Genomic DNA, 22797 nt, shown 5'->3' with positions numbered 1-22797 from the left:
CATCTCTGTGTCCCCAGAATACGTCAGCACGCACTGGGACGAAGATGCTTTCTTTGGGTACCAGTATCTCAACGGAGTGAATCCCGTCGTCATCCAGCGCTGCACCGAGATCCCCGCCAATTTCCCCATCACACATGAGATGGTTGCCAAATCCTTGGAGAAGCACACCACCCTGGAGGAGGAGCTGAAAGTAAGAAGACAAGGCAGGCCCCCCCGCACCTTCCTAACACAGCCTCACAAAGACCTCAGCTGTGATTAGGGATGCCCTTCGCTCTATCCTCTCCCTTTGTTCCTTTTTCGTGAATTGTTGAGCCCACTCTGCTTTTGCTGCTCGTTCACTTTCGCAATTTTGATGCTCTTTCGTAAGATTCCGTAATTGTCATTGTCCCATACAGAACAACGGAATTGAAAAATCTACATCAGACATTCAAAAACCAACAAGCCTGCTATCCCAGCCTTGTTAACCCCCTAAAAACTCTGATACCCCATAATTAAATACAATATACTCCCACAGAGACTACCTTACTCTGTGTTTAAAACCAAAATCACATTTGAATAGAACCTGTTTCTCAGGCGGCTAGTCCTGGTCTTTATAACCCTGTACCTTCTTCCAGAAGGCAGAAGCTGAAAGAGATTATTTCCAGGGTGCGCACTATCCTGCGCTATCTCTGCAGCTTTCTTATGAAACCTGGAAGTGTAGATTTGATCCAAGGTGGGAAGAGTGTGCCCAATTATTCTCTCTGCAGTCTTTACAACCCTGGACAGCATTGTTTTTCCCCTGACTGTGCAGCTCCCAAACCACACACACAGACCGTAAGTTAATACACTCTCAACCGTACAATTTGAACATATATAATTACATCATTATTTCCTCTTGACCTCTTTGGCTCTTTTGAGCCTATCAACTTCCTCCCCTCCCACCTCTTGGCTTTTAAAGTAAACCTTCATATCACAGCATTTTATATATTTGCGGGCCCACGTACCCTGTCCTTGGGTTCCCCTCCCCCCCCCCACAAAGGATGAGACCTGACAACAAGCTATGGGTTCGAATTGGCCACAACTTTATTGAATTCAGATGTAGGCAACCTGGAAATGGCCTTCAAAGTTATTCCTCTCAACCCCACGGGGGGCTGAGGATGTGGAGGAAGAAAGTTGCAATGTGAGGGGACTGCAACTGTGAACTTACACAGCACACCCACGCACAACACCGGATTGTGAGTTTGGCCTACGTGCCGCCTCTCTAGGGCCAGGGACTCCCACAAACACCCTTTAACGCAGCCTTTCTCAACCTGTGGGTGTCCAGATGTTGTTGAACTACAACTCCCATCACCCCTAGCTAGCAAGGCCAGAGCTCAGGGATGATGGGAGTTGTAGTCCAACAGCATCTGGGGACCCACAGGTTGAGAACCGCTGCTTTAACGGGACCTGCAAAAACGCCGCCGCATGGGGGGTGCATGAGATGCCACCCCCTTTCACTCGAAGATAGACTAAAGGATACCTAACATGAGTCTTGGCCGGGGACCGGCCCCTAAACGTACCCCCAGGCCACACCCCCACTGGCAGCCCATTGGTCCACCAGGTTGGGGGGCCAAGCCCGCAGTTACCTGGTGGGTGACACCTGGCCAGGTGGCACTGCTCGGGGCCGCAGACTCCGCCCACCTGTTGGGAAGGGGTGAGCGGGAATTTCCAGTTCTAATAAGACTCACCACAAAACATATATTTTAAATAAATATAGAAACATATATTTTTTAGATGTCCTTCTTATGTTGAGATTCGTAGAGACACCATTCATCCTTTGCTGAAGAGGCTCACCGATCTTCCAGACAAGTCTAAACTTAATTCTCTCCTCTTAGGCAAAGATCATAAGACGACCTGGCTGGTAGCCAGATTCTGCGCCCAGATTTGTACGCATATATCGTCGTCTAGAATAAAATAGCTTACTAGGGAAATGCTGAAGTTGTCCTCAGGGTCAATTTCTTATGGTAGCCCAAATCTCAGTTGTACGGGTGTAAGTATATATCTCAATTTTAACTCATGAGCTATTGCTGCAATCTGCTCCAATTGTATATTTTATCTTTTATGAACACTGTTTTAGTGTTGTGTTGTGTGAGCTGGTCTTTGACCATAATAAATTATCTATCTATCTAAATATAGAAAGGTAAACAATTTCTCATTACAAATCTTCAGATAACCCTACTAGTGTTGTTAATTGCTTACAACGATCTTTCAAATATCGTATAAATTTGCTCCAGTCCTTTTGGAATACTTGATCTTGCTGGTTTCAGATTTTCCCCTTCAGCTTGCCAGTTCCTCAAAGTCCATCGTTTTCATCTTCCACTCTTCTTTCTTTGGTATTTCTTGCTGTTTCCATTTTGGGGCTAAAAGGGTTCTTTTCTGCTGTTGTTGCATACATGAACAGTCTTTTATCTTCCCTTGGTACCTCTTCACCTACTATACCCAGTAAAAAGGCTTCTGTTTTTTTTTTAACAAAAGTGGTTTTGAACATTTTCTTTAACTCATTATATATCGTTTCCCAGAAAGCCTTTACTAGATAGATGCCATTTTTCATTTTGGAGGCATATTATCGCCCTACCTCACCCCTCCATCCTATTAATGGCAGGCTTTGACTTACAGAAGTGACGCGGGTGGCGCTGTGGGTTAAACCACAGAGCCCAGGACTTGCCGATCAGAAGGTCGGCGGTTCGAATCCCCGCGACGGGGTGAGCTACCATTGCTCAGTCCCTGCTCCTGTCAACCTAGCAGTTCAAAAGCATATCAAAGTGCAAGTAGATAAGTAGGTACCGCTCTGGCAGGAAGGTAAACGGCGTTTCCGTGCTCTGCTCTGGTTCGTCAGAAGCGGCTTAGTCATGCTGGCCACATGACCTGGAAGCTGGACGCCGGCTCCCTTGGCCAGTAAAGCAAGATGAGCGCCGCAATCCCAGAGTCGGCCACGACTGGACCTAATGGTCAGGGGTCCCTTTACCTTTACCTTTACCTTGACTTACAGAAGGGCACCATCTTCCTCATTGACTGCCAGATTCTGGAAGGCGTCCCGGCCGCCAAACTGAACGGTTCCCTCCAGCATATCTCGGCTCCTCTCTGCCTCCTGCACTCGACTCCCCTGGGGGAAATGATCCCCATTGCCATCCAGGTAACACCCATCTCCCTCTGGGGTGGCAAATTCCACCAAGCCCCCACCCCGGAGCTGGAGGGATTAATTCTCTTCCTCACCCACTTTCTTCCCCACCCCCTTGTACCACAATACTCAGGCTCTTCTGTTATTTCAGTTCCCACGAAACATCCCAGAGCAATTAACAATAAAAACATCAAAAAAAAATTAAGAAAAGGATGATTTCAAATCCAGGGCAGACGCAGAGTGGGATCTGAATTGCTGCTTCAAAAGGCGTGTTGAGAAAAGTAGACATGTTCGTTTCAATGGGTCTGTCCCGAGTAGGGCTTAGTTGACTGCAATGCTTTGGTTTACTAGCAGGGGTCAGCAAACTTTTTCAGCAGGGGGCCAGTCCACTGTCCCTCAGTCCTTGTGGAGGGCCGGACTATATTCTGGAAAAAAATATATGAATGAATTCCTACGCCCCACAAATAACTCAGAGATGCATTTTAAATAAAAGGACACATTCTACTCATGGAAAAACACACTGATTCTGGGACAGTCTGAGGCCAGATTTAGAAGGTGATGGGCTGGATCCGGCCCCCGGGCCTTAGTGTGCCTACCCATGGTTTAGAGCAGTGGTGTCCAAACTTTTTTCCAAGAGGGCCAGATTTGATGAAGTGAAGGGCTGTGAGTTGCGGAGCGTTTTTTAGTGTTGAAGTTGTTGAGGTTTTTTTGGGATTTTACCCCTGGAAATAAACTGCCACAGGGGCCAGATTAAACCGATTAGGCCCCCGAAATGGACTTTGGACATGCCTGGTTTAGAGGATAAAGATTCCTGGCTTTGTGACGCTGCCTCATGGACGGAGGCCTGGTGGGTGAATAGTTTTGTACAACTCAGAAGTGCAAACATATTCCTACGGAAGCCTGACTGCAAAAAAATATGGGTTTACTCCGTGTTGACCTGCGACACCATTTTCGCTTCCCTCCCAAGCATAGCTGTCAACTTTTCCCTTTTCTTGCGAGGAATCCTATTTGGAATAAGGGGATTTCTCTTTTAAAAAGGGAAACATTGACAGCTATGCTCCCAAGGGACTAGTAACTTGCTCTCGAAAAACGACAACCTCAACAATGCTTTTCTGATTCCAGCTCACCCAGCAACCTGGACCGGAGAGCCCCGTCTTCTTGCCCACCGATTCGGAGTGGGACTGGGCGCTGGCAAAGCTCTGGGTGCGAAACAGCACTTTCCACATCCACGAGGTGCTCACCCACCTGCTGCACACGCACCTGGTGGTGGAAGTCTTCCTGCTGGCCACTCTGCGGCAACTGCCCATGTGCCACCCGGTGCACAAGGTAGGTTTGGGTTACAGGGAGGGCCGGCCCTGCCGTTGGGCAGCGTGAGGTGACTGCCTCAGGCGGCACATTCTGAGAGGCGGTGGTGCCCCTCAGCTCTTCCTCCTGAGCTCCCTGGCCCTCTCCTTGGAGAAGAGAGCTGTGTATCACACCTCTAGGTAAAGGGACCGGAAATATACTCGGAGTCGAGTGTGGATTTCATGCTCTTTATTCAGCTCATAGTAGTGAGGAGGAATGGAAGTTCCCCCAGAATGTCTGCTTTATATACATTATTTACAGAATGGGCCCCACGTAATTGGCTAATTCCGGGATTCACCTGTAGGCCAATCAGGTTGCGGATTCACTTCTGCCTGGAGCTGGATTGGGTGGCTCCTGTGGACCAATCAGACTGCTGCATTCTGAATCCTATTGTTCTAGGACCAATCAGACTGCTGCATTCTGAATTTATTGTTCTAGGACCAATCAGACTGCTGCCTTTTGGATCCTATTCAACTCAGTACATAACAAGACCCCTGACCAGTCACAGACGACTCTGGGGTTGCGGCGCTCATCTTGCTTTACTGGCCAAGGTAGCCGGCGTTTGTCCGCTTCTGCTGACAGTTTTTCTGGGTCATGTGGCCAGCAGGACTAAGCCGCTTCTGGCGAAACCAGAACAGCGCACGGAAACGCCGTTTACCTTCCCGCCAGAGCGGTACCTATTTATCAACTTGCACTTTGACGTGCTTTTGAACTGCTAAGTTGGCAGGAGCAGGGACCGAGCAACGGGAGCTCACTCCGTCACGGGGATTTGAACCGCCGACCTTCCCATCGGCAAGCCCTAGGCTCTGTGGTTTAGACCACAGCGCCACCTGCGTCCTCCTAGTCACACCCCTAGTCCTCCTCATTTGTGGCTACCCTGTTGACATCCCTCAGGGGCATTGCAGTGCCCCCTTGCAAGTACTGAAGTTGGATTAGTTGCTACATTTTCTGGAATGGGTACATGTGTTTGTGACATTTTGTCCTTTGAAATTTATGCCTCTCTGAATTTTTTTCATGGCAGTTGTTTTCCAGTGATGCACAGCAAAAATGCACATAACAGGGCAAAGTGTGCATATGAATGCGTATAATAGTGAAAAGAAGGTACAAAATTGGATTATTATTATTATTGTAATAAATGAAAATCTGCCCTTATTCCCTTTGGGAGACACAAAAGCCCTTATAGAGTTCTTTGTAGGTTCTCCATTGGTCGGATGAAATAACAGAGGCCAACCAGAGAATACTGAGAAGCAAAGCAGCTCGTAAGCCTGATGTTTATTGAACTATTGCAACAGGGTGCCCCCTTCACAGGCAGGAGAAAAAAGAGGATCCCGAACAAAGGTGTGCCCGCCCTTATAAAGACATTTTAAATTGCCCACCCTGGAGTCCAATACCACCCCCAGATACATCATATCTGCATCACAGAAAGGGCGGTCTACAGCAGAAATCTGAGTGTGTTGTTTACCTCCTGTCTGGCAGGTTACCTGTTAATGCTTACTTGATTGGATACCCTGGGGAGCCTGGCCAATCTTTTGTAATGACAAATGCTTAGCTCCTGAGCCAGGTCACAGGCTCACCCTATTCATACACAGACATACACTTAAGACAGGATTTGTGAAGGGAAAGACAATGGGGAGGCTTTTCCATTTTCCTTGACCTTGCAGAGAAATCATTTGGTCAGTTTGAGAATCAAAATGGTTTCAGGGCTGTCTTCCTGTGCTGCTTCAGACATGTGGTTTATATATTTATGTACGTGGTTGCTTGGTACATTTATGAACATTTATTATATATATAAGACCTTAATTTTTTTATTTCATTAGTATTAGGGAATTGGCTTTGCAACAAATGTGTCTGTTAAGTCCAACGGCATGCAAAGACGCATATGTTCACTCTAAACCTCCTTCATGGGATGTTTTTAAACAAAAGGGGGGGGGCCATTTGCCACGGATTTTTGAACTGCGTCGTAGGGGGTTGGACTTGTGACCCTTTGGGGTTCCTTAAAGGTAAAGGTAAAGGGGCCCCTGACCATTAGGTCCAGTCATGGCCAACTCTGGGGTTGGGGCGCTCATCTCGCTTTACTGGCCGAGGGAGCCGGCGTACAGCTTCCGGGTCACATCTACTTGCACTTTGACGTGCTTTCGAACTGCTAGGTGGGCAGGAGGAGGGACCGAGCAACAGGAGCTCACCCCGTAGCGGGGATTCGAACTGCCGACCTTCTGATCGACGAGTCCTAGGCTCTGTGGTTTAACCCACAGCGCCACCCGCATTGGGGTCCCTTACGATTCTGCAATTCTATGAAAATATTTGTGGAGGGTGGACATACCCAGAGTTGGCCTGAGCAAGGTTTGGGGAAGGGGATGATCTCACCTCTCCCTTGGGCTCCCCCCACCCTCTGTGACCTCCTTTCTCTGACCTTGTTTTATCTCTCTCACCTGCAGCTGTTAATCCCACACTTCAGATATACGCTCCATATCAACGTCCTGGGCAGGGGGAATCTCTTTGCTCCAGGCGGCCTCATAGACCTGGTAAGCGTGGATTTGCTTAACCCTTAGTAGTCTGATCCTGGGGGCAGTTGCCCACGATTAAGATTTTGCCCCACATATGGGAAATAAACTGTTAATAATAATAATAAAAATAAATTATTTATACCCCACCCATCTGGCTGGGTTTCCCCAGCCACTCTGGGCGGCTTCCAACAGAATATGAAAAACACGATAAAACATCAAGCATTAAAAACTTCCCTAAACAGGGCTGCCTTCAGAGGTCTTCTAAAACTCAAATAGTTGTTTATTTCCTTGACATCTGATGGGAGGGTGTTCCACAGGGCGGGCGCCACCACTGAGAAGGCCCTCTGCCTGGTTTCCTGTAACCTCACTTCTCGCAGGGAGGGAACCACCAGAAGGCCCTCAGAGCTGGACCTCCGTGTCCAGGCTGAACGATGGGGGTGGAATATGCACAGCTTGCAGACTTAACATATAGAATGAGAGAACAAGAAGAACATATGTTTAGAGAAGATTGGAAAGCGTTTATTGAATATATGGGAAATAACTGTGTACAGCTGAAAATGCTGGCAGCATTGAGATAAATTCAGCTGTGTAAATAAGTTTTGATGGATGGAATACTGAATGGTATAGTTTTTGTAAAATATGCAGGGTTTTTTTGATATGTAACATGAACCATGGAAAGAGGAGAAGGGAAGTCATTGATATCTTAAGGATGTAAGAAAGAGTACTTTAAACTGTAAAACAGAAAATTTAATTAAAAATTATATACAAAAAAAGAAGAAATAATCATAATAGCAGCAATAATAATAATAATAATAATAATAATAATAATAATAATAATAATAATATAATGAATACAGGTGCTTTCCTGTTGCTGAGCTCAGCAGCTTACCTGCTTCACATACCACCCAACTTTTTCAGACCCCAAACTGGGACATGTGTCTTCTGGGATGCTCTCCCAGGAGATTTTCCCGACCCATACCTCTCTGCCCCTCCCAGGTGCTTTTTCAGCGCAAGAGCACCCAAAACGGCTGCCGCGATCTCTCATGAAAAAATGAGATGTCCCTTTTTCCCAGGGCACTTGGCCGCTTTGCATTTGCTCCACCGTGTTACAAGCTCCTGAAAAAGGGCCTTTTCTCTCTCCCAGGCCACAGCCACGGGCTTCCACGGTCTGTCACACCTGCTGGCTAAAGGTCTTTCGACGCTGACGTATTCCACCCTCTGCCTCCCTGATGATCTCCGAGAGAGGGGGCTGGAGTCGCTCCCCGGCTACTACTACAAGGAGGACGGCATGAAGCTCTGGGAAGCCATCGAGAGGTGCGATCCTGGCTCCGGGAGGGCGGAGAGGGACAAAGCTAAAAGTGAGGGCAAGCCTTCCTGCTGGGGACACTGGGAGGGCTGCAAAGGCAGACCTCCAGCCCATCTCTTCAAATCCTGGAATTCCTAGACTTGGGAAGGAACAAGATTTAAACTACAGTGGTACCTCGGGTTACAGACGGTTCAGGTTACAGACTCCGCTAACCCAGAAATAGTACTGTCAGGGGCTCAGGAGCAGAAGCGCAGGGAAGGGAGGAAAGGGAGAGCGAAGGGGAAGAATCTGAGGGCAGCGTAGGAGAAGAGGACAGTGGCCCGAGAGATTCCATGAGCCTCTCCAGCGAATCGGAAGATTCACAGAAGGGGGCGCCAGTGGCCAGGGCAAGGGGGGTCCCAAGGGGGACACTCCAGAAGCAAGGGGCCAGCGGGGACTCCCAGAGCAGTAGTTGGAGATCAGGGCCAGCTTCCCCACCAGAGCATAGTGGGGGGGGGGAAGTCCCAGGTATCGGGGCAAGCGTATCCCCCAGCAGGGAGAGAAGATGGGTCAGGTCCAGCCAGCATCCCGGAAGAGGGAAGCAGTGATAGAAGCAGTGTAACGGTCAGGAGGAAGGTCACTGGGTTGGCGCAAGAGCCAAGTTCAAATGTACAGGCGCGCGGGACAGCAGAGAACGAGGATTGGGAACCAGGTCCTAAAGCCCGCCGGAGGCAGGGGGAGGAGTCAGGCGACTCAGCGTCAGAAGAGTCCAGAAAGGGGAATGCCTCAGTGGACAGGAGTGTTGGTTTCTGCTCTCTTCACTGTGCAGCGAACTGCTTGTCACAAGACAATGTTTACATTCCACAGTCAGCGTACTGTTGGGTTTTCCCACGGGAAAGGGAGACTGGATGTGACGTACACTGGTTTCCTGTTTTTCACTGTCCTTTGCAGTTCAGTGTGTGCTTTAGAGGAGAGAGGATGCTTTTCTCTGCTCCGGCAGAGGCAAGATGTTTTCTGTAACATACCAGCTTTGAAGTGTAAATAAAGCAATATACAGTATGTAGCACGTACTCCTCATCATTCCGCTGTGCACGGGACTACTGCTTATCAACAACATTTGGTTATGGGCCCAGAAAAACGCAGTCATCTTAAGAATGGGCTCCAGAAGTCGAATCGGAGTGCCGGCAAAGGATCGGAATGCAGGGGGACAGATCGGAACGGAATCTGCTCTGCGCGTCAAGATGATTGATGAGGTATGTGCTACTGCTCCGGGCAGCCTGCCAGCTTCTAATTAATGGCTTTATGGCTGGACTTTGAACTTTTAAGGCAGTTTTGCCGGGCTGGGGAAATCGAAAGTAACTTTTAAAAGTGCTCTTGGAATAAGCAGAGTGGCACAGGCAGAGGCTGTTTTGAACTTGCCTTTGGAATGAAGCAGCACAGACACAGCTTGTATAAAGTAGCCTGATTTAAAGCAGTAGACATGACGCAGAAGGCTAATGCCAGAGTCATGATGGCCCTTCAGGATGCTTGTGGAATTCCTAAGCTCAATAAGAATAATTATGCGGACTGGGTTCTCTATGCAGAGGCTATTCTGCGGAAAGAGGGTCTGTTTGAAGTTATTACAGACACCCCCCCAGCTCCAGTCACAAATGCATGGGAAGCTAAAGATTCCAAAGCAAGGGGAACTCTTACATTGATAGTATCCCCAGAAGAGCTCTGTCTATTGCGTGATAAGACCTCAGCCAGACAAATTTGGGACGCTTTGAGAGAGGCTCACTTGAGGACAGAAGCTGGATCCACTATGTTTTACTTTAACAAGCTGCATAATATGGCTCTTGCTGAAGGTGGAGATTTGCGTAAACATCTGATGGAGATGCAGAATCTGAGACATGAGCTGCAACAGAGAGGACTCAACTTTCCAGAGGCTGTGTATTCCTTCATGATACTACAATCTTTGGGTTCAGGTTGGGAGTCTGTTGCGACTCAGATTGCTGTACAGCCTACTGCTCAGCTGACAGTGGACTATGTTACTGCCGTGATTCTGAATGAAGCAGACCGCCGGGGTGCTGGCTGCATGGGCAAGTGGGAGACTTCGCAGATGTCATCCCATAGTGCAGTGGAACCACCAGATGGCGCCAAAGCTTTGAAGGCAGTGAAATGCTACTCGTGTGGACGTCTAGGCCATATGAAAAGGGAATGCAAATATCCCAGGGCCAAGACAGAGCAGCGCAGTGAAAGCTCATCGCGTGGAAAAGGCCGAGGCAAAAGCAAAGGTCCAGTGTCCAGGACAACGCAGCACAAGGCAATGGTCTCACGCTTCACTCCAAAAGATGCAGAGGTCCAGAAGACGTCTAGATCTTTCTTCATGGTTGATTCAGCGGCAACGCACCACATGTGCAACGATAAGCGACTGTTCGTGTCTTTTACACCGCAGGAAGGTGCGATTCACCAAGCGGATGACCACACAATCCCCAGTAAAGGCTACGGAACTGTTGTTCTTCACAGTTTGGACTTATCGATACAGAATGTGCTTTATGTGCCGGATGCCAAACATAATCTGCTCAGCGTTGGACAGCTGAATGAGCGGAATATTGACGTTTCCTTTAAGAACAAAAGGTGCATCATCACAAAGAAAAATGATTATGTATTGTATGCTGAATATGTTGATCGTTTGTATGTTTTGTATTATGATGATGTTGTGCAGGATGACACTTGTTGCATTGCAGGTTCTAACAAAAGTTTGCATGCAGAATGTATTCATGATTTTCACAGGAAACTTGGTCATTTGCATTTTGAGGCAGTATCTAAAATGCCTGCCTTGGTTGAAGGTATGACTATTAAACCCTGCAGGTACCACATGAAGTGCAAGGCATGCGCAGCAAACAAGGTAAAAATGGCTGCGAAAGGTAAGGTGTCTAGTAGGCAAGCTACAGAACCATACCAAATTGTTCATGCTGATTTGGTTGGACCACTAGCGCCCTCTTTGGGAGGAAACAGGTACTTCATGGTTCTCATTGATGCATTTTCCAGGTATATTTATGTGTACAATCTCAAGCAGAAATCAGAGGCTTTTCCTAGGTTCAAGGAATTCTGTGCTTGGTTGGAAAATGTGCATGGTAAGAAGGTAAAGACTCTTTTCAGTGATCGCGGGGGAGAATTCACTTCTCAGCAGTTTGAAGCTTTTCTGACTGAGAAAGGAATTCAACACGATTTGTCTAGTCCTCGCTCGCCATGGCAGAATGGACTTGCGGAACGAGCAAATCAGACATTGCTTCAAGGGTTAAAAACCTTGCTGCATGATGCAAATCTACCAGAGAGTTATTGGGCCGAAGCTCTCTCATGTTTCACTTACAGTTATAATCGCAGGTTATCTTCAGCGATTGGTTGTACCCCGTATGAGAAGATGTTTGGCAAGAAGCCATACATCAAACACATGAAAATTTTTGGTTCTGACATGTGGGTTCACTCACCACAAAATTCCAAGTTAGACAAGCGTGGATTGCATGGTATCTTTCTAGGTTATCAGAAAGGGTCTTACAGAATAATGATGACTGACTCAAAGGCAATTAAGCTCACAAGAAGTGTTGAGTACAATGCCAAGTGGGGGGAGAATGTGGGAATTTTCCAATGTTATCCTGATGACAGTGATGAGACTGAGGATAGTCAAAAGCAACCACAACAACCCACACCCACTGATGAAGGTTCTGATTCTGAGTCTGAAACTGAATCGGGTGATTCAGAGGATTTCAAGAATGCGAAAGCCTCTATGCGACCCTCTGAAAGCTCTGATCAAGAATTGGAGGAACCATTGTTCACAATAGGCCACTTTTCTCCCAAGAAGGAAGAGGAGAGTGTTGAAGACCTACGGCTAATTCGCAGGTCACAAAGAGCCACAAAAGGCAGACCTCCAAAGAGATTTGCTGATGAGTTTGCTAAGATAGCAGTAACAGCTGTTAAAAGCTCCAAGAAGGTATTTGAACCTTCAAGTTTCCAAGAAATCCAGGATTTGGATTCAAAGGAAGCTGAGCCATGGTTAAATGCAATGAAGGCTGAGCTTGATTCCTTGGAAAGGAACAAAACATGGGACCTAGTTCCAGTAGTTCCAGGAATGAAATTGCTTGGAAGCAAATGGGTCTTCAAAGCGAAGACTGATCAAAATGGCAAGATAGTCAGACACAAAGCCAGATTGGTAGCCAGAGGTTTTGCACAAGTACCAGGTGAAGACTATCACGAGACCTACTCACCCACAGTGAGGTATGAGAGCATTAGGCTTATGCTCAAGCTAGCTGCAGAGGAGAATCTACACATTAGTCACCATGATGTGAATACAGCTTTTCTGTACGGATCTCTAGATGAATCACTTTATATGCTTCCACCTGATGGCGTACAGGTAAAACAGGGATTTGTTTGTGCTCTGAAGAAGTCCCTTTATGGTCTCAAACAAAGTGCAAGGTGTTGGCACACAAAACTCACTGAAGTATTGTTTTCTCTAGGTTTTAAGCAAGGGAAAGCTGATCCATGTGTATTTGTCAAAGAGGAGGGGCAAAAGAAACTGTATTGTTTGTTTTATGTTGATGATCTTTTATTCTTTTGGAAAGATGTCACAATGTACAATAACGCCCTAGCTCAACTGAAAGAGCACTTTGACATGAAAGATCTTGGTGAGGTAAACAACTACCTATCTCTGGAAATAGAGAGAGATCAAGATGGTAACATTCTAGTACACCAGTCACGGAAAATTGCTGATATGTTAAGCAAACTAAACCTGATGGATGCTAACCCTGTAGACACACCGATGACAACAGGTTATCAGGTAGATGACACTGAAGAAGCATTTTCTGACACTACTCTGTACAGAAGTGTGCTAGGCAAGCTAAATTTCATTGCCAGATGTTCAAGACCAGACATTGCTGTTAGCTGTAATTTGCTAAGCAGACAAGTCAACAATCCTACTGTTAAGGATTGGAAAGCTCTGAAACGCATAGCGCGGTATTTGAAAGGCACTATGCATTACAGACTGAGATTTAACAATCAGAAGTCTGGTGGTCTTGAAATATTTGCAGATGCAAGTTTTGGAAGTGACACTACAGACAGGAAAAGTACGTCTGGAGTTTGCTATATGTACAATCAGGGTCTATTTGATTGGTCATGCAAGAAGCAAACAACAGTTAGCTTAAGTACTTGTGAAGCTGAACTGAATGCACTGTCTTATTCACTTAAAGATTGTGAATGGTTGTTACAATTGTGCAAAGACATGAAAATTCCTGTCAAATGTCCAATCCAGGTTTACCAGGACAACAAAGCATGTTTGGCTTTGCTGAATTCTGAAGGTTGTAAGCAAAGCACGAAGCACTTGCAATTGAAGTTGCAACATGCTAGGGAACGTATTCAAAAGGGACTCGTAACGGTGTCCTATATGCCAGGTAATGAAATTCCTGCTGATGTATTGTCCAAGATTGTATCAAGGGATCAACACTGTACCTATGTGCAGAAGTTGGGTTTGTACTGATATTGTACGAACACGCTGTCCAGTGGTGTTCACAGAAAGGGGGAGGATGTTGGTTTCTGCTCTCTTCACTGTGCAGCGAACTGCTTGTCACAAGACAATGTTTACATTCCACAGTCAGCGTACTGTTGGGTTTTTCCCATGGGAAAGGGAGACTGGATGTGACGTACACTGGTTTCCTGTTTTTCACTGTCCTTTGCAGTTCAGTGTGTGCTTTAGAGGAGAGAGGATGCTTTTCTCTGCTCCGGCAGAGGCAAGATGTTTTTTCTGTAACATACCAGCTTTGAAGTGTAAATAAAGAAATATACAGTATGTAGCACGTACTCCTCATCCTTCCGCTGTGCACGGGACTACTGCTTATCAACAACAAGGAGGACCCAGCGGAGGAGAGAGCAGAGGAAGAGGTGGAGCAGGGATAGAATCTTAAACTGGTGTCAGGGGGGAGGAGATTCAGACGGAACTTCGGCGGTCTAGGGTTTAAGATGTAGAGCTGCGCGCTACGGCTTTGAAATGGAAACTGAACTTCAATAAAGACTTTTGTATATAACGACGACCTGGCGTTGGTCCTCTGTGAGCTGGGACCTTGGGGCAGCTCTGACAAGTACCTGGGGTTAAGAAATTTGCTTCAGGATGAGAACAGAAATCGTGCTCCGGCGGCATGGCAGCAGCGGGAGGCCCCATTAGCTAAAGTGGTGCTTCAGGTTAAGAACAGTTTCATGTTAAGTACGGATCTCCGGAACGAATTAAGTATATAACCAGAGGTGCCACTGTATTGCTAAGTAGTTCACGTCATTTGCAAGCATTATCTCACAGGAGAAGAAGCCATCATTACGGACACGCTTAGGTCAAGAGAGTCTCTCTGGCGCCTTCGTCGGTAAGATAGTTCAACCATCAGACATATCAGTCTGTGAGACTAGATGAGGCCAATGGAGGCCCATCTACCGCGGCATTCTCTTTTCGCAGTGACCAATAATAATAATAATAATTTTATTTATACCCTGCCACTCTGGGCGGCTCCCAACAGAATATTTAAAAAAACCGATAAAACATCAAACATAAAAAACTTCCCTAAACAGGGCTGCCTTTTAGATGTCTTCTAAATGTCAGAGAGTTGTGTATTTCCTTGACACCTGCTGTGAGGGCGTTCCACAGGGCGGGTGCCACCATTGAGAAAGCCCTCTGCCTGGTTCCCTGTAACTTGGCTTCTCGCAGGGAGGGAACCGCCAGAAGGCCCTTGGAGCTGGACCTCAGTGTCCGGGCAGAACGATAGGGGTGGAGACTCTCCTTCAGGTATATTGGGACTTTGAGGCCATTTAGGGTTTCAAGGTCAGCACCAACACTTTGAATTGTGCTTGGAAATGTACTGGGAGCCAATGTAGGTCTTTCGGGACCGGTGTTATGTGGTCTTGGCGGCCGCTCCCAGTCACCAGTCTGGCTGCCGCCTTCTAGTCTAGCATACCACAGTCATTCTTTGCCAGCTGGGGATTGATGGGAGTTGTAATCCCACACCTCCGGAGGCCAACAGATTGGGCAGAGGGAAAAACCATTTTCTCCTCCTGTGTCCTCACCGGCCACTGCCACTGACTCTTTCCCTTCTCCTCTCATTGCTGCAGCTTTGTGAAGGGCATTGTCCATCTCTTCTACAAAAGTGACGGTTCTGTCAAGGAGGACCCTGAGCTCCAGGCCTGGGTGGCTGAGATTTTCGACAAGTGCTTTTTCCAGCGAGAGTCTTCTGGTAAGATCGGCTTCCGACACCCTCTTCATCGCGAGCTACAAAAATGGCCGCCGGACCCTGAATCGCCTCATGCTGCGACCACCTCTGGGCATAGCTGTCAACCGTCCCTTATTTGGCAGGAAATTCCCTTATCCCAGCGCCGTGTCCCGCTGCTGTCCCTTATTGATGATGTCCCTTAAATTTTCCGGGTTTCAAAGGAAGCAGCTCCTCTCCCTCTCTCCCTCCCTGCCGGCCAGGGAGGAGGGAGGCTCCAACTGTGTTGCTTGGCTGCGTTGCTCACCCAATAAGGAGTCTGAGAACGACTGGGGGCGGAGCTTGCATGCCTTGTGCCAATCAAATCGGCCGCGTTGCCTGGGGACTCGCCTTTGCTCAGCGCTTCCCAGCGGAGAGGGGATGGTGGTTTTCCTTGCTGCATCCCCTTTGCTGGGTTGCTGCGCTGTGGGAACCACCGCTTGAGGCTTCGTTTGGCTGCTGGTTGACTAAAATCCCTTATTTTGGCTACTGATCCCTTATTTTCAAGGCTGCTGGTCTCTTATTTTCAAATCTGTAAGTTGACAGCTATGCCTCTGGGGGAGGTTGTGGAGCTCAGTTGAGTGGGGTGGCATCTTGACCCTGATTTTGCTCTCCTTCCAGGTTTCCCTGAGCATCTAGAAACCATTGCCCAGCTCACCAAATACCTCACCATGGTAATATTTACCTGCTCCATCCGCCATGCCAGCGTCAACAACGGCCAGGTTGGGGTCTTCATCTTTCTCTTGCTCTTTAACTCTGCGGAATGCAAATGATTGCATAGAGAGGGAAAGGAGAGGGAGAATCGTGTCTATGTGGGGGGTGACAGAACTGCATTCCTCATGGAAGGGGACGCGGGTGGCGCTGTGGTCTAAACCACTGAGCCTCTTGGGCTTGCCGATCGGAAGGTCGGCGGTTCAAATCCCCACAATGGGGTGAGCTCCCATTGCTCTGTCCTGGCTCCTGTCAACCTAGCAGTTCGAAAGCACACCAGCGCAAGAAAATAAATAGGTACCACCGTGGCGGGAAGGTAAATGGCATTTCCGTGTGCTCTGGCACTCGTCACAGTGTCCCGTTGCACCAGAAGCGGCTTAGTTCTGCTGGCCACATGACCCGGAAAGCTGTCTGCGGACAAACGCCGGCTCCCTCGGCCTGCAAGCGAGATGAGCGCCGCAATCCCATAGTCGCCTTTGACTGGACATAACCATCCAGGGGTCCTTTACCTATACTCATGCTCCCCAGATGTCATTGGACTCCAGTTCCCACCAGCCACAACCACCACAACCAATGGCCAGACAAAGGAAAACATGTCTGCTTGCCTTCGTGTCCAGCAAAAACAGCAGTAAAGCTAAAGCAAAAGGAACATACAATGGAAGTTCCCAGCAGACGCTGGAACAGGCATGTGAGACACAATAGCCTGTTCCCTTTTAAGGTAGAACAGAACTATATCCTAACAGTCAGGATGGTGGGGTGGGAGCAGGAACGGGGGAGTCCAGGAACGGGGGAGTCCAGAAGCCAGGAGTCAGGAAGCCAAGAGTCTGAGGGTCAGAGAGCCGGGAGTCAAGAAGCCAAGGGTCCGAGGGTCAAGAAGCAAGGAGTCACAAAGTCAGGGGTCTGAGGATCAGGAGTCAAGTGCAGCAAGGCAGGGAACAAGGCAGGGAAATGCTGACCTTATATCCCTTCCTGGCTCTTGCCACCAGGTGCTGTGAGTTACCAATCAGCCTCACCTGTGAGGCCACACCTTGCCTCTTCAGAATAAACTTAGGAAGGCCCCAGTCCTGCAGAGTCCTATTGGTCACAGGGCCTGGCTCCTGCACACACACCTGACACCCCAGCCTCACCCAATGGAGAATCTTCCTCCTCCCTCCAAGGTTCGATCCCAGCGAACATCCTCTGTGAATCTCTCAGGTGACCCATCTCCCCTCTAACCTCCAACTCTTCTTCTCCAGTTTGATTTTGGCGCCTGGATGCCCAACTACCCCTCCTCCATGAGGAAGCCCCCCCAAAAAATCAAGGGCGGGGCGACGTTCGAGAGCGTCCTGGAGACTTTACCGGACGTCAGCACCACCTGCAACACTTTGCTGCTCCTTTGGCTGCTTAGCAAGGAACCGGAGGATAGGGTAAGAGGAAGATGGAAGGGACATTGATGGGGGGTGTTTATTGGGTTGTTATTTTGATTATATATGTTGTGGTTTTATGTTTTGATTTTGTTCGGTGAACCGCCCTGAGACCTCCGGCTATAGGGCGGTATATAAATTCAATACAGTGGTACCTCGGGTTACATATGCTTCAGGTTACATACGCTTCAGGTTACAGACTCTGCTAACCCAGAAATAGTACTTCAGGTTAAGAACTTTGCTTCAGGATGAGAACAGAAATCGTGCTCCGGCGGCGCGGCAACAGCGGGAGGCCCCATTAGCTAAAGTGGTGCTTCAGGTTAAGAACAGTTTCAGATTAAGTACGGACCTCCGGAACGAATTAAGTACTTAACCCGAGGTACCACTGTAAATCAATCATCATCATCATCAGGGGTCAGCAGACTTTTTCAGCAGGGGGCCGGTCCACTATCCCTCAGACCTTGTGGGGGGCCAGACTATATTTTTGGGGGGGGAAATGAACGAATTCCTGTGCCCCACAAATGACCCAGAGATGCATTTTAAATAAAAGGGCACATTCTACTCATGTAAAAACACACTGATTCCTGGACCGTCTGCGGGCCGGATTGAGAAGGCGATTGGGCCGGATCTGGCCCCCGGGTCTTAGTTTGCCTACCCATGATCATCATCATCATGGAATCTTGGAATTGTCAAGTTGGAAGGGACCCGAGGGTCATCTAGTCCAACCCCCCGGAATGTGGGAATCTCAACTAAAGCATCCATGACAGATGGCCATCTCCTTCTTATCCGGGACACAGCACAGCCAGAGCAAGAAAAGGTGTGTGCTGGATTCTGCTACCAAGCAACCAAAGGGCCAACCTGAACGGGACAGTGTCAAGTAGTGGTTAGCGTTGGACTAACTCAGCGATGAGGCTCCCTTGGTGAAGTTGGGCTAGTCATTCTCTGTCGGCCTGGCCTACCTTGCAAAGCTGTTGTTAGGGTAAAAGTGTGTTGAGGAGAAACCATGTATGCAGCTGCCATGAGGCCCTCGGAGGGAAAAGGGGGGGTGAAGGGGGGGATTCAATTAGGTTTCACTCACTGAAATAAATGCACACAGTTAATTCGGTTCAGCGAATCTGCTCTGAGGAAAACTTAGTTCAATCCCACCCTAAATGTAATAATATTAGGAATGTTGGGGGTATTAGATTCAGTTCACATTTATAGGCAAAATTACCTAATTCACAGTTTTTTGGGGGGTGGGGAACACAAATTGAAATGCAGCCATCTGTTGGAAGTTGTAATTCCCTGAATTTTGCAATGCGATTCTTTAGCCAAGCAAGATGTTTACAAAAATACAACATAATCATTTGAAAAAAATGTATATGAGGCAACATTTCAGACAAAGAGGTTATATTAGGAGAAATCCGCACCAAAATGCTGAATAATTTTCATGAGGAATTGCTTTTTTATTTTTTTATTTTGATACTTTCGCAAATTCATGGAAATGTGAATAACTGAATTTTAGAATGGCAAAACGAGAAACTGAGAAAAACCAAAGCCGGCAGATTCGCCCATCACTAAGTAATATAATCTGAAATTCATTTTATTTATTTAACAAATCTCACATGCGGCTTACTAGAACAAAACACCTCTAAGCAATTTATTGTTTTCCTATAAAGTGGTTCAATTAATTGTTACTGCTCTGAATTTTATTGCGTTATTAACTTCCTTAGCGGGTCATGGGCTATTACCATCAAAAAGTTATTCCCAATGTTGAGTCAGAATCTCCTTTTTGTAACTTTAATCCACTTGTTTAGGTCCTATACTCTGGAGCAAGACGAAACAAGCTTGCTCCATCTTCCATGAAACAGACCTTTAGCTATTTGAGGATGGCTATAATTGTCACCTCTCAGATTCCTAAACATCCCCAATTTCTTCCACCATTCAGACTTGGTCGCCCTCCTCTGCACAGCTTCTAGCTTGTCAATATCCTTTTTTAAACTGTGATGCCCAGAATTGGACACAGTATTCCAGGTGGGCTGTGACCAAGGCAGAATAGAGTGGGACTATTACTTCCTTTGTCCTGGACACTAGACTTCTGCTGATGCAGCCTAGAATAGCATTAGCCTTTGTTGCTGATGCATCACGCTGCCGACTCATGTTAAGCTTGCGGTCTATTAAGACCCCTAGTTCCTTTTCACACGGTCTATGCTTTTTTATAGGGTGGGGGGTAGAGGGTACTGGGGACGAGTTTATGTGGGATGTAATCCACTGGGAGCAGTCAAGTACAACATTCCTTGTTTTCCTAGAGTGGACATGCAAGGGAATGTTTGGTCCAGCCAGTCGAAACTTCCTGTTCCTCCTGGCTTGGAGCATCCTTCCTTGCGCATGGGACTAGTGGGTGGGCATGGCCTTTCCAGAGCTGGTAAAAGGACAAGGCATGCTGCCACTCTCCCTCTTTTCCATCTTCTTTTCATCCTGAGAACTTCCTGGAATGAACTGCTGGCTGCCAGCCAAGCAGTCTCTCAGGTCCTCTCCCTTATGGGGTAAACCTGTTAGTATAAGTTTGTAACTTTAAGCCTGAAGCCTGTCTTCAGGGATCACACTGTGCTCTGCCTGATCGTGAGTAAACTTTCTTCTTATTGCTTATGAATAAGAATATGGCGTCTTTATTCTTTTAGGAGGGATTCAAGGGGCTGTTGTTGTTGAGTCGTTTAGTCATGTCCGACTCTTCGTGGCCCCCTGGACCAGAGCACGCCAGGCACTCCTGTCTTCCACTGCCTCCCACAGTTTGGTCAAACTCATGCTGGTAGCTTTGAGAACACTGTCCCACCATCTCGTCCTCTGTCGTCCCCTTCTCCTTGTGCCCTCCATCTTTCCCAACATCAGGGTCTTTTCCAGGGAGTCTTCTCTTCTCATGAGGTGGCCAAAGTCTTGGAGCCTCAGCTTCAGGATCTGTCCTTCCAGTGAGCACTCAGGGCTGATTTCCTTCAGAATGGATCGGTTTGATCTTCTTGCAGTCTGTGGGACTCTCAAGAGTCTCCTCCAGCACCAGAATTCAAAAGCATCCATTCTTCAACCATCAGCCTTCTTTATGGTCCAGCTCTCACTTCCATACATCACTACTGGGAAAACCATGGCTTTAACTATACAGATCTTTGTCAGCAAGGTGATATCTCTGCTTTTTAAGATACTGTCTTGTCTTGCCAAGCAAATATTAGAACACATTTCAATCTGGACACGCCAGATTGAATTGCATATTGTCTTAAGAAATTCGCACTAGTTTGCAACTAGCTTTCTGCTGTGTAAAGGGGACTGCACTTTGCTGTGTAAAGGAATTTGCTAATGCAAGTTATGATGGATGTTAATAAACAATATATCCTCTCCTGCCACCCTGAACATTCGCACAGTTTCTAGCACCAAGGGGGCAGTGGCCCCCAAAGGTTGGGAAACACATAGAATAGAATCATAGAGTCATGGAGTTGGAAGAGACCACAAGGGCCATTGAGTCCAACCCCCTGCCAAGCAGGAAACACCATCAGAGCACTCCTGACACCATCTGACTCCATTTTTAAAACCCCTCCTGACTCCTTTTTTAAAACCTCACCTCATTTCTTGTCTCCCTCCAGAGGCCGCTGGGGTGCTATCCTGATGAACATTTCACAGAAGAGGGGCCGAAGGAGGTAATCGCAGCTTTCCAGAACCGCCTGGCCCAGATCTCCATGGAAATTGAGGAGCGGAACCGGAGACTGCCTCTTCCGTACCACTATCTCAACCCTCCGGAAGTAGAAAACAGCACATCCATCTGAGGACAGCTGTCTCGCAGCCTACTCTGCAAAGAGGCGCCTTGAAGACTAAGGTTCACAAAAGCCAGGGATGCCCTATAGACCTGCCACACCCCATAGCATTGAAACGTTGAACCTCCACGTTTGGGGCTTTGAGGCCTGATGCTTGCAAGGGTGACCAGATCAGGCAGGAGAGTGGAGTTGTCCATCTTTTCCAGCTCTATTTTGTACGGCATTCACTACTGGTTGCTCCTGAAACTGCTTGCCTGCTCCTCCAACACCCCCCAAAAATATATATTGGAGAAACTGCAGAACATTGCATGGCGATGGTCAAATCAAATCAAATTTTATTAAATGGTCACAGATCAGATTAACTCGTACAGCTAGTCAGCAAAGCATGACACCGGAAAAAACAAAGGACAATTTCAATACAGATTAGGCCATAACAGCAATTTAAAATTAGACAGCATGAATAAAATTAAGTATTTGCCTTCGCCTGCATGTTGACATTGGAAAGCTCTTGTTTCCTGCGCCTAATAGCGGCTACACAGAATTTAGCAACATTGATCGTGATTTCAGGAACCTTATCTTCTACCAAGGCATTGGAGTTCTGGTTCATTTTTAAGCTTTTGTAGAACTGGGGCAATAAAGGTCAGGCGTAGATCCTCGTAATAACTACAGTGCAGCAATACATGCAAACTTGTTTCCACTTCCGATGAGCCACATGGGCAAACACGTGACTCATATGGTTTGCCCTCATATCTGCCTAACATGGCGATGGTCCATTCGAAATGCGCCTTGGCCTCCTTTCTCCCGGACCCCTAGGAAATCTCAGGCCTCCAAGGCTAGATTTGGGACAGGTAGACGAAGTTGTATCTTAACCTACTGGAACTATGGGAAAGTCATTCCCGCGGGAGGCAGCGATGGCTGTCAACTTGGGCAGCTTCGAAAATGAAGCACACAGGTTGGGGAAGGATAAGGCTGTAAACGTCTGCGAAGCCTCGATGGCTAGGTTCTCCCTCCACTGTCAGAGGCGACGTGTCTCTGAAAACCAGTCGCTGGGGCTCATCTGTGGGGAGACCACTGCTGCTGATCTCAGGTGCTGCTTGTGGACTTGCCCCTGGGATATCTATGTTAGGATATAGTTCCGTTCCACCTTAAAAGGAACAGGCATGAGTGTTGTGTGTCTCATGCCTGTTTACATTCCAGCACAGCTTGCTGGGAACTTCCGTTGTATATTGCTTTTGCTATGCTGCTGTTTGCTTGGACACGAAGGGAAGCAGACATGTTTTTCCTTTGTTCCTGATGCTGAATAAACGCTTGTAAATAACGCTTACACATGTCTCTGTCCGCCACTTCCGTTGTGAGAAGTTATTCACTCTGCTGATAAGAGCGTG

The 22797-nt window shown here is 47.5% G+C and overlaps 1 protein-coding gene across 3 annotated transcripts in view; it reads left to right on the top strand.

Moving 5' to 3' along the window:
- Positions 1-21691, top strand: part of LOC309326739 (arachidonate 12-lipoxygenase, 12R-type-like) — a 30727-nt gene extending 9036 nt beyond the window's left edge. For 2 of the 3 annotated variants that reach the window (XM_081835699.1, XM_081835698.1), the window contains exons 6-14: positions 18-190; positions 3008-3151; positions 4259-4462; positions 6916-7002; positions 8129-8298; positions 15389-15510; positions 16144-16244; positions 17469-17639; positions 21245-21691. In XM_081835699.1, the coding sequence (XP_081691825.1) occupies positions 18-190; positions 3008-3151; positions 4259-4462; positions 6916-7002; positions 8129-8298; positions 15389-15510; positions 16144-16244; positions 17469-17639; positions 21245-21424 (1352 nt within the window). In that variant the 3' untranslated portion in view covers positions 21425-21691. The remainder of the gene's footprint in view (positions 1-17; positions 191-3007; positions 3152-4258; positions 4463-6915; positions 7003-8128; positions 8299-15388; positions 15511-16143; positions 16245-17468; positions 17640-21244) is intronic. The other variant, XM_081835700.1, reaches the window with a different exon arrangement.
- Positions 21692-22797: the final 1106 nt, after the last annotated feature.

Source organism: Podarcis erhardii (genome assembly GCF_964252035.2).
Source record: "Podarcis erhardii genome assembly, chromosome: 13".
NCBI classification, from domain to species: domain Eukaryota; kingdom Metazoa; phylum Chordata; class Lepidosauria; order Squamata; family Lacertidae; genus Podarcis; species Podarcis erhardii.
This window is presented reverse-complemented; position numbering and strand designations above follow the sequence as displayed.